This window comes from Rhagoletis pomonella, unplaced genomic scaffold (assembly GCF_013731165.1).
Source record: "Rhagoletis pomonella isolate Grant_MI unplaced genomic scaffold, Rhpom_1.0 Rhpom_scaffold_00016, whole genome shotgun sequence".
Lineage (NCBI taxonomy): Eukaryota > Metazoa > Arthropoda > Insecta > Diptera > Tephritidae > Rhagoletis > Rhagoletis pomonella.
The window spans coordinates 520,329-536,396 of record NW_023458570.1 but is presented as its reverse complement, the minus strand read 5'-3'; the positions used below and the strand labels follow the sequence as shown (position 1 = coordinate 536,396).

At 35.8% G+C, this 16,068-nt stretch overlaps 1 protein-coding gene across 1 annotated transcript in view; it reads left to right on the top strand.

Moving 5' to 3' along the window:
* Window positions 1-16,068, top strand: part of LOC118749412 (cytoplasmic dynein 2 heavy chain 1-like) — a 217,389-nt gene that overhangs the window by 38,126 nt on the left and 163,195 nt on the right. The window contains exon 4 of the mRNA XM_036484216.1: window positions 450-579. Within this exon, the coding sequence (XP_036340109.1) occupies window positions 450-579 (130 nt within the window). The remainder of the gene's footprint in view (window positions 1-449; window positions 580-16,068) is intronic.

Sequence of the window (16,068 nt, the reverse complement as noted above, 5' to 3'; positions counted from 1 at the left end):
TTTTTTCAAAAATAAATATTTTAAAATTAAATTTTTTTCTATTCTACAGAATTTTTCCTTTTAATTGATACCCATATTGTTATTCTACAATGCACCGAATCTTTTGAATAATATTTTTATTCAATCATATTCTACAAATTTTAAAGCCCTTTTAAAAAAAATCCTGACTTCAGAGAGAAAAACTAAAAGCGCAGTTTTACTATATTTGCCCCCAGTTTTGTGAATATATTGATTTTTTCGTGTGTAAAATTGACTGTCGCACGGTGTAATATTCAGGGACAACAGGACGAAGGCCAAAAACGGGGCAGCCCCGACTAAAACGGAACGTATGGTAATTATTATGTAATTAATCACTATATACTAATCACTATAAACTTAATTGCTATTTGGTTAAAATGCTGACTTATTCTCTATGGCTATTAACCGATTCATTTGCTTTATTTTCATAGGTATAACATCAGTAAAAGACGAAATTAAATACTGGAAGCAAAGATTTAACAAAAAGTCCAGTTCTCGTATCGATCGTGAGATGTCACAAGTGTTTATTTGTGTATTGGAAAATATTGACAAACAATTGAGGTAAGCTAAGCAGACATATATTTGTACATACATACATACGTGTTACCACTCACTTTACTGTCCGAGCAACACCTGTTAAAGCTAAAACTTTATCCCAATATTTGGCGATCTCCAAAAATTGCGATTCTGTCCTCCCTGTCGCTAAAAATTTAAAACTTTACCCGGCCGCAAGTGACGCTGTGCAGCCAAATCCGCTGTCAAAACTTGTTTCCATTTCAATGGTGATAAATAATGGAAATATAAATATGTAATATTCGCAAGGAAGATTAAGGACCAGTCTTCGCAAAAAGCCCACATCCATGAGATAATCTACGGATAGTTACAGCATTTCGGAAGAGAGGTTTGTGGAACTGTTTAGGCTTAGAAAAGACAATTGTAACAATTTACCTTATCCGTAAAAGTGAACGATTTCGGGCGAAAATGAAACTCAAGTAAAGCTAAATTATTATTATTATTAATATTTTATTTTATATATCAACGTTTACAATTTAAGAGGATATGGCATGCTTAATTTACCTTACAACTAGAGCATTTAAATTATTGGATGTAAGTACATATGAAAAGAAAATATTACTATGGCTAAATGCCTTTGAGGAGATCCGTATCAATATTATAGGACAGCGAGGCGACTTACAAAAGTTTTGCGAGTATTTTTCGGGATTTTTTGATCAAAGTGAATAGAGCTTTGTATATACGTATGTATATTCTTTGTATCAAATTAGTTTCAAGAAAATCCGTATTCCTTTCAGGAAGTTAACAGAGGTCAATGGGTAAGACTTTTTAGTAAGTGTGTTACAAAGCAGCATTAGCAATTTTATTATAAATAATTCGATGGACAATTTGGGAGTACTGAAACCTTAAGTGAAAATAAAGTGTTTTTGGAAGACAGTGTGATAGGAATCTCTGCTTAAAGCGTATCTACCAGACAACGTGTATTAAATATTTTTTCTTTTTAAATTTCAATAAAGCTATAGTAAACCGATTTAAGAAACCATATAGACTGCCGGAACAAAGTATTGGCACAGCAAATTTTTCACAATATATGCAACAATTTTCAGTCTAATATTTTTCCGCAAATTTCGTATAAAAATATGGTTCATTCTACAACAAAACACATAAAAATATAATTCCTAAACTTTGTGTAAATTGAGCAAATTTTCAACTTTCTAATCAGATTTTTTAGATTTTTTTTTAGTATGCAGATTTGTAGCCCAATCAATTTAATCAGTACAAGTTTTAAGTAGCTAGGAATTACCGTTGATTTTTAGAATTTTTTTTCATGCAGTCTCTTCCATACAACAAATTTTTTTCGAAAATACTTTATATGGAAAAAATGCAAAACACCTTCAACAAAACAAATTCTCAAAAATCAACGCGATATTTGACCAACTCCGAACTTGAATTTTTTTACTACACCTTTTCAAGTTCGTAATGAGAAAATGGGCACGTTCAGAAGGCGCAACAGCTCAGTAACTGTTGCGATTGCACCTTCTGAACGCGTTGTTTTGTACTTCTGATCAACTCAACAGTTGCGTGTTAGATGATCGTAATATTTTTCGGATCATTTGAGACAACGTGTTGTGTGTTTTGAATTTGACAGCTAATGTATCAAGCCGTTCAGAAGACGCATTCCGATCATTGATTTTTTAGCAACGGTTGCGCTCAACTTCTGCACCTTCTGAACCTACCCAATGTAAAATTATATTGAAAAAAAGTAAATTGAAATGAGCTAATTGAAATTGAGCAGTGTAAGTTTAAAATGAGAAAATATAAATCCAAATGAGAAAGCGTAAAATTGAATTGGGAATTTATAACTTGATATTCAGAAATGTAAATTCATATTGAGAATGTGAAAATTCAAAATAAGCAAAAGTAAATTCAAAATGAGAAAAAAATAGATTCAAAATGAGATAATATAAATTTGAAATGCGATTTTGTAGGGTACTGAAAATCAAATTTTATTAAACACAACATTTATCAACGTAAGTAAACAAAGATGTGACCAAGGAACATTACACCCCAACATGCATATTATTTAATACAAGTGCGTCTGTATGAAAATTAGTTGAGTGCTGTACAGCCCTTGCGAAATCTCCTCCAGTTATTGTTATTTTCGCGTTATCTATAACTGTTTCCAAATACTGTAATCTCTGTTCGCAAAGTCCGGAGGGATGAACATTTGGCACACGCAGGTTCGCTTTTACTTCCATTTTAACTTTAGCCCAAATGTTCTCTATTGGATTTAACATTAGGGAATAAGGACCTAGACGCAAAACAGTGGCTTCTCCTCCCGAATTGTCCGCCACTTTCCTTTCTATCGAAGAGTGACATTGGGCATTGTCGCAGACGATTTCCAAATCCCGCGTATTATTCCCCATGTTTTGCCAACGCTCAATGAGTCTTCCTACCCAGCCAACCAAATAATTTTACACTTTCCCATTTTGACTTACATTTTCTCATTTTAAACTTACATTTCTCAATTTCAATTTACGCATTCCCATTAAAAATTACAGTTTCTCAATATAGTCTTACATTTTCCAATTACAATCTCATATTTTCTCATTTTGAACTTGAAAAGGTGTAGAATTTAATGGGCTGCAAAACAGCATACTCAAAAAAATTCTAAAAAATCTGATTACAAAGTTGAAAATTTTGATGAAAATTTGCTGAATTTTCGCGAGTTTTGCACAAAGTTTAGGAATTATATTTTAATGTTTTTTTTTTTGTTGAATGAACCATATTTTTATACAAAATTGGCAGAAAAATATTAGAATAAAAATTGTTGCATATATTGTGAAAAATTTGCTGTTCCAATACTTTGTTCCGGCAGTGTATATTTGTCTTTTTTCAATAAAGCTTCTCACAATATAATGTAAGCATAAACTTTTGTTTTTTGCCACTCTTCCGTTACTGTTTTCCATTTTGCTTTATAGTTGAGCAGTTAAAACGAAGAAGAATAATAAATAATAATAATAATAAAGAATAGAAAAATTAGCTTTTATTTGTTGAAGAATTTTTTTTTAAAGCAATTATTTCTCGTCGGCCGCTGTGGTGTAGTGGTAAGCAGCACTCCGCAACGCCTGGGTTCAAGCCCTGGTCAAAGCAACATCGTAAAAAATATAGAAAAAGGTTTTTTCTTAACAGCGGTCGTCCCTCGACAGGCAATGGCAAACCTCGGAGTATATTTCTGCCATGAAAAACAGCTTCTCATAAAAATACAATCGCCGTTCGGGGTCGGCGTAAAACTGAAGGTCCCTCCGCTTTGTGTGACAACATCAAGGCGCACGCCAAAAATCGGAGGAGAAGCTCGGCCAAACACAAACATATGTGTAAGCGCCAATCTATTATTATTATTAATTATTTCTCGTCGCCAATTTTTAACTTGTTTAATGCATAGGGCCCTATGTGTTCGTCTCTGTCTAGCATCGTTACATCTTCGCAAATTTTACCCCTACCGAAACCAAAGATGTATACACATCAATAATTCAACGAAATTCTGATACATTAATATTGTATTTTATCAGAATTTATTTGTATTCTCTTTCAACATACGCACATGCATATATGCCCTGCAGTGAAACCCCAAACTAGTCAGGAAAAATACTAGTTACAACTAGAATTTCTTAACAGAAACCGAACTGGTTCGAAAATGACCAGACTTGTACCAAGTACAAAACAATTTATTCATGCCCTGTTTTATTGACTTGGACAGTTTAATACAATAAAGTGCACAAAATATAACTTTTATTTGGGTATATTGTAAACCATTAAATCGAGTACGTTATCAATTATACCAGACCTGTTAAATAATGATTAATATTCATAATGACTATTAATTAAAGCAGAGGTTCCCAAACTTTTTTCACCGCGGCAGCCTTGCTGTGGAAAAAAATTTCGCGGCACCACTGCTCTTCAAATGTCTACGAAAACAAGAAAACACAATGCAAACTTTATGCTCCTTTAGCTTTTATTTGAGGACTGAAATTGTTTTGATGATTTCGTTCGTTTAAGTTTATTGGGAGTTTTGACAATTTTACCCTGAAATCATTTGACGCTGAAAGCTTGCTGGTGTATTGGTTTTTTATGTAAGCATTTATTGAATATCGAGGGCTTATGTATGTTCAATACCCTCTGTCTGCAATTTTGATGAAAATTAGTTTTTGATGGTAACGTGAGCTCTTATTTATCTTTTAGCCATGACAATAATGTTAAACTTAAAATTTAGCTTTAATGGGATTATATTCTCATTTTGAAAAATCCACTATCTCAAATAACATTTTGTTACAAGAGCAAAATCCGCTGTCTACACAATTTTGCTGGAAAATTGTTTTCATTAGCATTTTTTGTGGCAGGTCAAATAAAGACTAGGTAAGTTACATGTGCCAATGTATATATGTCTGTATATGTATGTTACCGGTAAAATCCGACCTTAGGTCAAACTAGTTTTGCCCCAGGCTAAACTAGTTCTACCTAATGCGATATATCTGTCTAACCGAAACCAAATTGGATACAACAATCTTGCAGACTGCGTAGCTTGTGTTGGACAGATGAGAGTTACAAAAATAGTTTGTCCTAAGATCGGGTTTGGCCGGTAGGGTACATATATATGTACATGTCCGCTCATTTACTTCAATAATGCCAATACTCAAAAAATCAACACTCGAGAAAAATGGCTTTAAAGTTTTGACTTTACATATCGTCGGCTTAGAGTGTAAACCTGCTAAATCCGTTATTTGGCAAAATTGACCTTTTGATGCAGTTCGAAGGAGTAGGCGATTCCGCAGTTGGCAAGCAAAAAAATACGTCAATATAAAAATATAATTGTCAAAAATTGTTTGATGAGTAAAGCTGCTAAGTACAATCAGTTCAAATTCAACTGCTAAATCCAATATATTGTGCTTCTGTCCCTCGATTATTGATCTATCTTAGAGTATTACTTTATGCGTTTAAGCCAAGGTAATAGCCAGCGAATAAACTTTAATTTTTTATATCTCAAGGAAATTATTGTTACTAGTGGAACGAAACAGAAGGAAGATTAAATGCAGAAGAGTTTTCCAGCGTGTGGGTAGATTTGATAGAAAAAAATGTAGTACCCAATAATAGTTCCGGGGAGCCAATTACAGTAATTTTTTAAAGCGACGAATGCACATATCAAAACAGAAACGGTTAGGGAGTTCACAAGGTGTTGTATACTGTCGTACTGTTGTATGTCATAAACTTTAAACGTCTAAAACTATATTTAAGGAATTCGCAAGCTAACATAAAAGTTTTATTATGGAATTCCACACCACTAAAAAATAGTTGGTGGTGATTTCAAGTACTCTAAACATTTATTTAGGCGTTAAAAACTTTACGACATACGACAATACGACACTTACGACACCTTGTGAACCACCCAAGTATTATGGCTAATGCTTTGTTATCCACAGCTATAAATAACAACATCATTATTGAGCAAAAGTTTCTTGTAGTAGTCCATACCCAAATGGAAGCTGATTGTATCCATTCCACTATCGAACGAGCACTTAAGAAAAGAGATATCCGTGTTCCTGCAGAATACATTGAAGTATGTAGATCAGCTAGAAAAAATCCAAAACCATATGACGTAACTTATCTTAGTTACACGTTCTTTAAAAGCTTTGCCACAGTTCAATTCTTTAATAGCATTCGTCCCGGTCGCGGCAAAGGTGCTGCTAAAGTAACTGATATACGAGCCCTACGGTATACACCAAGTGGCGACATACATTTCAAACTAAGATTCTCCAACGAATGGGAAGTAATACCGCAAAGAAAATCCCTAGTAGCTGTTTCCTTGCCGGTTTCTCACCTTCCGAATTTATACGAGAGTAGGCGTACGATTGCTCGCAGAAAGTATGAGATCTCCAGTATTTCAAACGATTACTTCCTGAAGATTACCACGCCTACTATAACAATTTACCTCATGATTGAATAATATGTATCATATTTTCTGGCATTATTGAGTTCCTACTTAAATTATCTTATATGTGGACTTTGTACTATTAATTTGAGAGAGGAATACTTCACGTATAGTTACTAATATATGTTTTATAAACTGCCTTATTTTTGTTGCAATAAACGGAAGAATAAATCTGTTGTACTTTTTTATATATACATAATTGTTTTATCTATGGAATCCTATTTTAATTAACATTTAAATTGAGCTCGTAATCACAAAAAATAAAATAGAAACAACTTTATTCATACAAAAAACCTGCTAAATCCACTTCAATTTTGAAAATACAAAAACTAAAACCTGCTAAGTTATAAATTCGCCAATAAAACCATAAAAACGTAATTTTTTTCATTCGTTCTGGATTAGGGCCATAGAACGTCGCGAGATTAACAAACTATATATAGTATTTGCCCATTATACTAAGAGTTAAAGATATATTTAGTTTTCTGCCTCTACAGTAAAATATGTTTTTTGGTCGTTAGCAGGTTTACACTCTAAGGCGACGATATACTCCGATACTAAAAATGAATACATATGTATATATTTTGTTCTAGTGAGATACTGGTAATCGGTACAGCTATGACATTTTTACACGACATAGAAGAAGACGTGGCGATAATTTTTGCATACTAAGCTCAAAATTTGTATTTTGTGGATTATGACACTACTGAAGTAAATGAGCGATGTGTATATGTTTATTTGCCTCCACTGGGTCCGAAGATTCCCACAATTCTCACTTACTCATATCTATTGAAGAGTTTGACGCAACCATCTCTTTGATGACAGGCAAAAGCCCTGATGCAGACAAATTCCCGTACCCCGTCCTAGAAAATCATCCGTATCCCGTCAAGCATAGAGTCATTTAACTACATAGCTACATTCTATCTCAAGGGTTATATAATCGAGAGTGGAAAACTGCTATTGTTATTCCTATTGCTAGACTAAATAGAAACAATTCCTTAATTTCAAACTACACACCCATTTCCCCTTCTCTCCTGCATAACTGAAGTATTAGAAAAAATTATTTCAAAAAGGCTTATGTGGTTTGAAGAATAAAATCACTTAACAAATTCGCTTCGAAGGCTTAAGTGCTATGGACCCTCTGTTAATTTTTGATCGCTTTTCCTATACGGCCCTTGAGTCAAGAAATCTTGTATCAGTTCTATGAGTTTAGTTTAGATTTTGAGAAGGCTTATGACAGAATAGGTTCCCATGTTATTCAGCTATAACTAAAGCCCTGGAAAATTGGTGAGAGGATGTACAATATTATCAAGTCTTTCCTTTACAACCGGAAGTTCGCTGTACGGGTCAATAACTGTTATTCAAAAACCCTCTCTTTGCCTAACACCCCTCCCCTATACTGACACATTGAAAATATTGGGAATAATTTTTTACAATAAACTTACTTTTAAGCAGCACTGTAATTATGTAAGATTAAGCTTACTTGCTAGACTTTGCTTTTGCTTGCTTGCTTTTTATCATCTAATTATTCTTTAGTTCATATAACTACACTCGTAAATGTAATTAGGGCTCTTATATTAGGAAAAGTCGACTTTAGACTCGTAATTTACGGAGACGCGCAAAAAACATCTTAAATTGCTAAAAACACCTTACCATGCAGCAGGGGAGAAGAAGCATCCGAGCATTTACCACCTCTCATGTCGAATCCTGCTTTCAACAAAAAAAACAATTTTTTTTTTAGTTTCACTTTTATTTCAACATATTTTGATTAAAAGAAAAATACTGATTAAAATAAAATATTTCACACAAACAACAAAAAATATAATCGATAATCGCATGAGGCTATTGCCTGAAAATTTTAAAATGCGCTTAGTGGCATTGTGCTACTATAATAGCACGGCCGAGTAATCATAGTAAACTTGTGTACAGTAATTTTTTTTTAGTTTATTAGTCGAACAAATTATAGCCACACCAAATTTTCACAAGTTTTAAAATATTATTTTGCTGTTATTTAATTTTGGTTAGTTTTTTTATATTTCATTATTTAAAAACATCCGTATAAATACAAGTTTAAATGCAGTGTCACACGATTGGGTATTTGCCAAAATTTGGTGCAAATCGTATCCCAATTGTGTGAACACCCAAAATATTTTTCTTTATCCCAATCACGAAAATTAATTTGTTGAAATTTTGCAATAGAACATCGCTGTAATGTACCAATCTTTTGACTACAAAAAAAAAAAATCCCTTTTTTTACCAATAGCCCAATATATAAATGTACAAATCTGTACAAAGGTACCAATCGAGCGACACAGCCTTAAAAAATTATGCAATTTAAAAAAAAATTCAACAAATTTTCGTTAAAATTTCGAGGTTTTTAATTAATTTCTGAGTATGCAGTTTTGTGTCCCATTGAATTCTAGTAGAATAAAGTACAAGTTTCAAATGGCTAAAAAATTTCGATTGATTTTTTAGAATTTTTAAAAAGTTCGAAATTTGTACGAAAGTTTGTTGAATTTTTTTTTTAATATGGTACAAATTTGGAAACTTGGATTAACGTGGGTTTTTTTTTAAGAAATAACTATATTTTTATAAAAAAGAAATAACACAAGTTCAATAACAACAAAAATAATACGTTAGAACTTGACAAACAGTGTTTCGGCTACAATTTGTTTACCACCGTATGTATGGCTGCCAAGCTGCCAATCTGAATTGCAGCGGCACCATATATGGCAAAAGAACGATGCTGCTGGAGTATGCAGATAATATCGATATCGTAGGTCTGAAATAAAGGGACGTAACCGCAGCATTTTCCAGTTTAGAAAAAGAAGCTAAATAGGTTGGTCCAGCGGTGAACGAGGGCAGCGGTCAATGTTGGCAGATATATCCTTGAAATAGTGAAGGACTCTGTCTACCTAGGATCCCACATAAACACCACAAACAACGTCAGCCTGGAGATCAAGCGAAGAATAACTCTTGCCAACAGGTGCTACTTTGGGCGCGGTAGGCAATTGAAAAGCATGGCCCTCTCTCGACGAACGAAAATCACGCTCTACAATATCTCATCATGCCCGTCCTTTTATATGGCGCAGAAACTTGGACGATGTCGAACAAAGATGAAAAGGCTTTTGGGGGCTTTCGAGAGAACTATTCTGCGCAAGATCTACGGCCCTGTTTTCGTGGATGACGGGTATCGGAGGAGATGGAATGACGAACTGTATGAGCTTTTTAACGACATGGACATAATTAGGCGCATAAAAATACAGCGATTGCGCTGGCTTGGACTGGCCACAATGGATCGTATTTTGTCGCTGCCGCCAGCGACGACAACAGAAATAAATCTATCGTCGTGAACATTCGTCGGGCGAACGTCGTCGTTTGCTTTGGTTGTGCGCGTTCTCATATAGACAGTGTGTTTTAATTTTTAACATGGATAACTAGGTATGAAACTCTCTCATTTTTTCTGAGAGCGCGCCCAGGAACTCGTTTTCGTACTTGGCAGCACTGCCAATTCCTGGGCAGATAAACAGCTGACACGCGAAGTGGCGAGCTACCACTAAATGTGTGGAAAACGCATCACATTGACTTCAGTGGATTTCTTCTTCCCGCATTTTTTAATATTACTATAAACCAGTATTTGTAACTAAACGCAATCTTCCTGGCAATATAAACGGTGAAATATAAAACAGATATGAAGAATATTGCTAGTATTTTTAATGCAATCTTGCCAACAGCAGTGTTTTCTGCATACACTTGCATCCAGAACTCTCTTGGCTCCCTTCGTAGTATTTAATATTCAAAGTGCTGTCTTCCCTGATGTACAGAAGGTTTTCAAAAGCTTAATTTGTCATCCCAGTAGGTTTACTTTTCGGGTCAGATGAAAACGGGCTTGTTGTCTAGCTGTAGACATCCTCGCAGTCAATGTTGGGAAAATATTCGACAATAACTTTTTCTAAACCTTCCACGTTAACGCTGGTAATGCGCGTTCACGCTAAGAAATTAACTTTTATCAATTTTCTTAGCGTTAACTTCGAAGTTACATACGTTTTACTGATTTACTCTGTTTACTTATGGGGTTTTCATGCAAATTGCTAGACATTCTAAAACATACATGTCACCAATAAAAAAAGTTTCGACGTGCTAGAAAAAACCAAAGATGTATTTTAATTTCGCAGGCCTCTGTTAACTTCGCAGCGTCATCCAACACGGGTTTTAAATCTAGTGGCGGCATCTTTCTAGTCGCCAGGGAGTACCGAGGGATCATACAGTGACTTCTCGTGGCGTTTTCTGCCTCTTGCTTCGTTCTAGACATCGGTCTGCGGCTGCTCCATCATTGCAAATATCCGCACACTTGCGGACCTTTCAAACCATTTTTCTGTACAAATTTGTCGATAGCTTTAAAAATTTCCTTATCTGGTTGTGTTAGTCTCAAGTACTTCGCTCATCAAAAGTTCTTCTTCGATTTGCATTGCCAATGGGTACCTCACTAACACGAGAAGAACATTACGTCCCACTAAGTCGGTACTTTCGTCAAGTTGCAAACTCAAAAATTTCACAAGTTTTCAAACTTTTTATAAGTTCGTTTTCGACTGCCTCTAAAATCGTGTTGATTCGCTCTTTCACAATGTGATTGTGAAGTTGCGCTTGTTACGAGAACAGCCCAGCCAGCAAAAAATCCAAAAATTAATCCGAAACGGAAAGTACCGAAAATGGTTGTGAAAAGGGTACGTTTTCGGCTAGTTTCCTGAAAATTTTCTTATTCAATTTCTCGCTGACAAAACGTACTGGGGAACTACGCTTAAGAGCGAAATACACCACGCAACAGGTTTGACAAACCAAGCGAAATATCCCTTTGCTACAAGCCATTTGTGTTGTGTATGGGGTTTGACGAGCCGCTGTAGGCAAAAATCCAAAATTGTTTGGTATTTTTGTAAAGACAATTTATCCACTAAAAAGAATTGAACAGACATTTCCCTTTAAAATTAATTATATCCCGCCAGGAAGCCACTAAAGTCGACAAATTTTATACTAAGAATTTTAATAACAGCATAGCCATGCATAAGCTCTTCACAGAAAAAGTGTCAAAAATATATTCTTTGAAATAAAATGGTGGTTTGACGTTTCTTGTTTCATATACATAGTAGAGAATTACAGGAATTAAAATTTTGGAATAAAATTAAACACAGGGTGTCCCTGCGGTATTCTAGAAAAACAATTTTTTTATTTCAAAAAATGGTACGCCATGTCTACCAGGCGCAGCCGAACAGAATTTTCAATTAACGGCCAAATATAAATAAAATAAATGTATTAAAGGTAGTATTTTTCGTGCGTGGGTCTTTTGGTCTATTTTGCCTATACGTATAATGGAATAATGAATCTTGGAAGTTTTAGTAACTAATACTATTGGTTTATAGAAACTTTTGCATACGAAAAATTTAGTACATGTAAAATTAAAAAAAAATTAAATTGGTAAAACTCATTTGTTCAATACAGAGCTGGGCAATTTTTGCTCGCGAGGAACGCCAGCATCGCAGTTCGTATATGTACACAGAAGCAAAGCAGCAAATTTCGATTCAGTCTAGAGCTGGGATACTATCGATAGTACCGCCAGTCGATAGATTTCGAAACGATAGTTGAAAACATCGATAGTATCGATAGTACTATCGTCGTGAGAGGTATTGAATTGAAATGCTAAATTTCTTGAAAATTAAAAAAGTAATAAATTTATAAAATTTATAAATTACTTTGTAAGTTAAAGGGATTATATAAATTTGTTTAAATTTGAGTGCATCAAAAAGAACTTCTTATAATAATAAAATAAAATTATTCATTTATGCGTCTTAAATATATGTATATACTTATATACATAAACTTGCGTCCCCTTGAATAGCGACAGGCAAAATCTAAATTTATTTTTTATATGGAAAAATTAAATTCGGATTTTGTTTGTCCCTTTTGAAATGCAAAGAAGAGAAATTGGCTATAATAATATATTTCTAATACTACAAAACAAACAAAACAAAAGATATTCGTTTAAATTGACAACTCATACTTATAAAAGTTCAACTGAGATCAAATACAGAGGCGCATATCAAAATCCGGACAAAGGAAAGTATTAACATTTTACCATATCATAACAAAACGAATAAAGTACTGGTCAAAATAATAGCACCACAACATTTTTAGCAGTTTTGACTATTTTCTTGTTTGTTTAGTGTCTACTAATTTTTATATAAAAGTTCTACTAAACATAAAAAAACTATTTCTATAAAACTAATTTCTATAAAAATTTTGTGTAAGCGGTTTTATAGCTTATTAAATTTTACTATAACTCAGTGTAAGCTTATAGTTGCTAAAAATTCCAATTCCAACTAAAATTTTTTTTTTGCCGACCGTATCGTTAATTTTCTTGGATAAAAAAAAAATAATGTAATGTTAAGAGATGTAAAGAAGACAGAAGTTTTGCTAAAACCGACATCGATAGTTTTCAAAAACTATTAATAGTGGCGACAGTTTTCAACTATCGATACTATCGATAGTATCCCAGCTCTAATTCAGGCTGCTTGCAGATTTCACCAAGGTAACATCATGCTCGGCTGTGGATTGTTTTTCTTCGTAATTTTAGCACGCGCTTGCCACATTTTGTGTATAAAATTTACAAAAAATCCCCAAAGCAAAAAGTGGTGTGTTTTTTCTTAGATTGGTTTTTGCATGCATTTGCGTCGATTCAAACACAAAATAGTGTATAGGGTCGAACTTTCAACAAGCCGCAATATCCGTTATGCGGTTATGCCTACGTATTTTTAATATAAGCAAACTGTATTTTTCATGCCGTGTCCATTAAAACATATAAAATGAGCTGCTTGCTGACCAACGTTCAATAATTTTGTAACAAGTTCCATGATTTTTATAAAAAAGTGCATAAATTGCATGCCATATTTTAAAATAATTTGTTTCTATCTAAAGAAATCGATGTAGAAATTTAAATGCTGGTTTATGCGCATACTTAATGAATAATATTTATAAGTTATTATAAGTTTTTAGCACTAAATTCCTATTTATATGAAAATAATAAAATCTAAGCAACGAAATCATCTGGCCGGCCAGCATTTCAAAGATTAGATTCCAATAAAATTGTGTCCAGGTATTAAACAAATGAGTTAAACCTATTTAAATTGTTTACAATTTTACAAGTATTAAATTTTTCGTATGGAAAAGTTTCTATAAACCAATAGTATTAGTTACTAAAAACTTCCACGATTCATTATTTCACTATACTTCTTTTTCTTCTTTATTGGTGCTGTAACCGCCTAAGCGATTTTGGCCGAGTCCAAAACAGCACGCCAGTCATTTCTCTTCTGTGCTAACTGACGCCAATTGGAAATGCCAAGTGAAGCCAAATCCTTCTCCACCTGGTCTTTCCAACGCAGAGGAGGCCTTCCTCTTCCTCTGTTACCAGCATCGCGGCCCGCGTTGAATATTTTCAGAGCAGGAGCGTTTGTGTCCATTCGAACGACATGGCCAAGCCAGCGGAACCGCTGAATTTTAATTCGCTGCACTATGTCTATATCGTTATAAAGCTCATACAGCTCATCGTTATATCGTCTGCGATATTCGCCATCACCAACGCGTGAAGGTCCGTAAATCTTTCGCAGAAACTTTCTCTCGAAAACTCCAAGAGCCGCCTCATCAGATGCTTTCATTGTCCATGCCTCCGCGCCATACACTAGCACAGGCATGATGAGTGACTTACAGAGTGTGATCTTTGTACGACGAGAGAGGACTTTACTTCTCAATTGCCTACTCAGCCCAAAGTAGCACTTGTTGGCAAGAGTGATTCTCCGTTGGATTTCAAGGCTGACATTATTATTGGTGTTAATGCTGGTTCCCAAATAAATGAAGTCGTCTACTTTTTCAGACTTGTAACTGTCAACAGCGACGTGGGTGCCAAGAAGCGTATGCTCTGACTGTTTGTGTGATGACAGGAGATACTTCGTTTTGTCCTCGTTCACCACCAGACCCATTCGCTTTGCTTCCCTATCCAATCCCTAGAAAGCAGAACAGACGTAGCCCTTGTTTTTACCGATAATATCGATGTCGTCGGCATACACCAGCAGTTGTACGCTCTTGTAAAGTATTGTGCCTGAGCGGTTCAATTCTGCGGCTCTTATTATCTTCTCCAACATCAGATTAAAGAAACCACACGAAAGGGAGTCCCCTTGTCTGAAACCTCGCTTGGTATCAAACGGCTCGGAGAGGTCCTTCCCTATTCCGACGGAGCTGGTGGTATTGCTCAACGTCATTTTACACAGCCGTATTAGTTTCGCGGGGATACCAAATTCAGACATCGCGGCATAAAGGCAACAACAAATAGATGGTGTGTGTCGATCCTGTTATCGCGGGTCTTTTCCAAGATTTGGCGTATTGTGAATACCTGATCTATGGTGGATTTTCCAGGCCTAAAGCCACACTGATAAGGTCAAATCAGCTCGTTGATGGTGGGCTTCAGTCTTTCGCACAATACACTCGATAAGACCTTATAACCTATGCTTAGAAGGCTGATTCCGCGGTAGTTGGCGTATGGCGGGGTCGCCTTTCTTGTGGATTGGGCAGAGCACACTTAAATTCCAGTCATCGGGCATGCGTTCATCTGACCATATTCTGCATTCGAGCTGATGCATGCACGTCACCTCGCCGCCGTACTTGAATAGCTCGGCTGGCAGGCCGTCGGCTCCAGCAGCTTTGTTGTTTTTTAGCCGCGTAATCGCTATTCGTACCTCGTCATAGTCAGGCGGTGGTACAGCTACTCCATCATCATCGACTGGGGACTCGGGTTCGTCTTCTTCACTACTTTCAGCGCTGCTGCCATTCAGTAGGTAGGCTATTGTTGTTCTTACAGGAGTTCGCCCCGGTCTTGAAACCTTACGGAACGTAAGTCGCCTAACCCTCTGGTAGAATTTTCCGGCATTCTTTCTGTCGGCCAGCATCTCAAGCTCTGCGCACTCACGTATTTCCGCCTCTCTCTTCTTATTGCGGCAAATACGTCTCGCTTGCTTCTTCAGTTCTCTATAACGGTCCCACATGACTCGCGTTGCGCCCGATCGCAGCGTGGCCCTGTAGGCGGCATCTTTTTTCTCTGCGGCTTCTTGACCTTCCTCAACGTACCAGTTGTTCTTTCGGGCACGCTGAAATCCAACTACTTCTTCGGCGCCGGTACTTAATGATCGGGAAATGTAGTTTCACTGCTCGCGTATGTCGGATTGTTGAAGAGTGCTCTCAGAGAGCAGGTGTGTGAGTCGAGTGGCGAATAAATTGGCCGTTTGTTGTGATTGCAGCTTTCGACGTTAAGCTTTCCTTGCATTGTTGGCCGCACATTTTTTGCTGCAGAGAGGCGAGTGCTTATCTTGGCTACAACAAGATAGTAGTCCGAGTCGATATTTGGCCCTCGCAGTGAACCTACGTCTAAAACGCTTGAAGCATGCGTTCCGTCTATCACAACATGATCGATTTGGTTTCTCGTTTTTCGATCTGGAGACAGCCATGTAGCTTGGTGG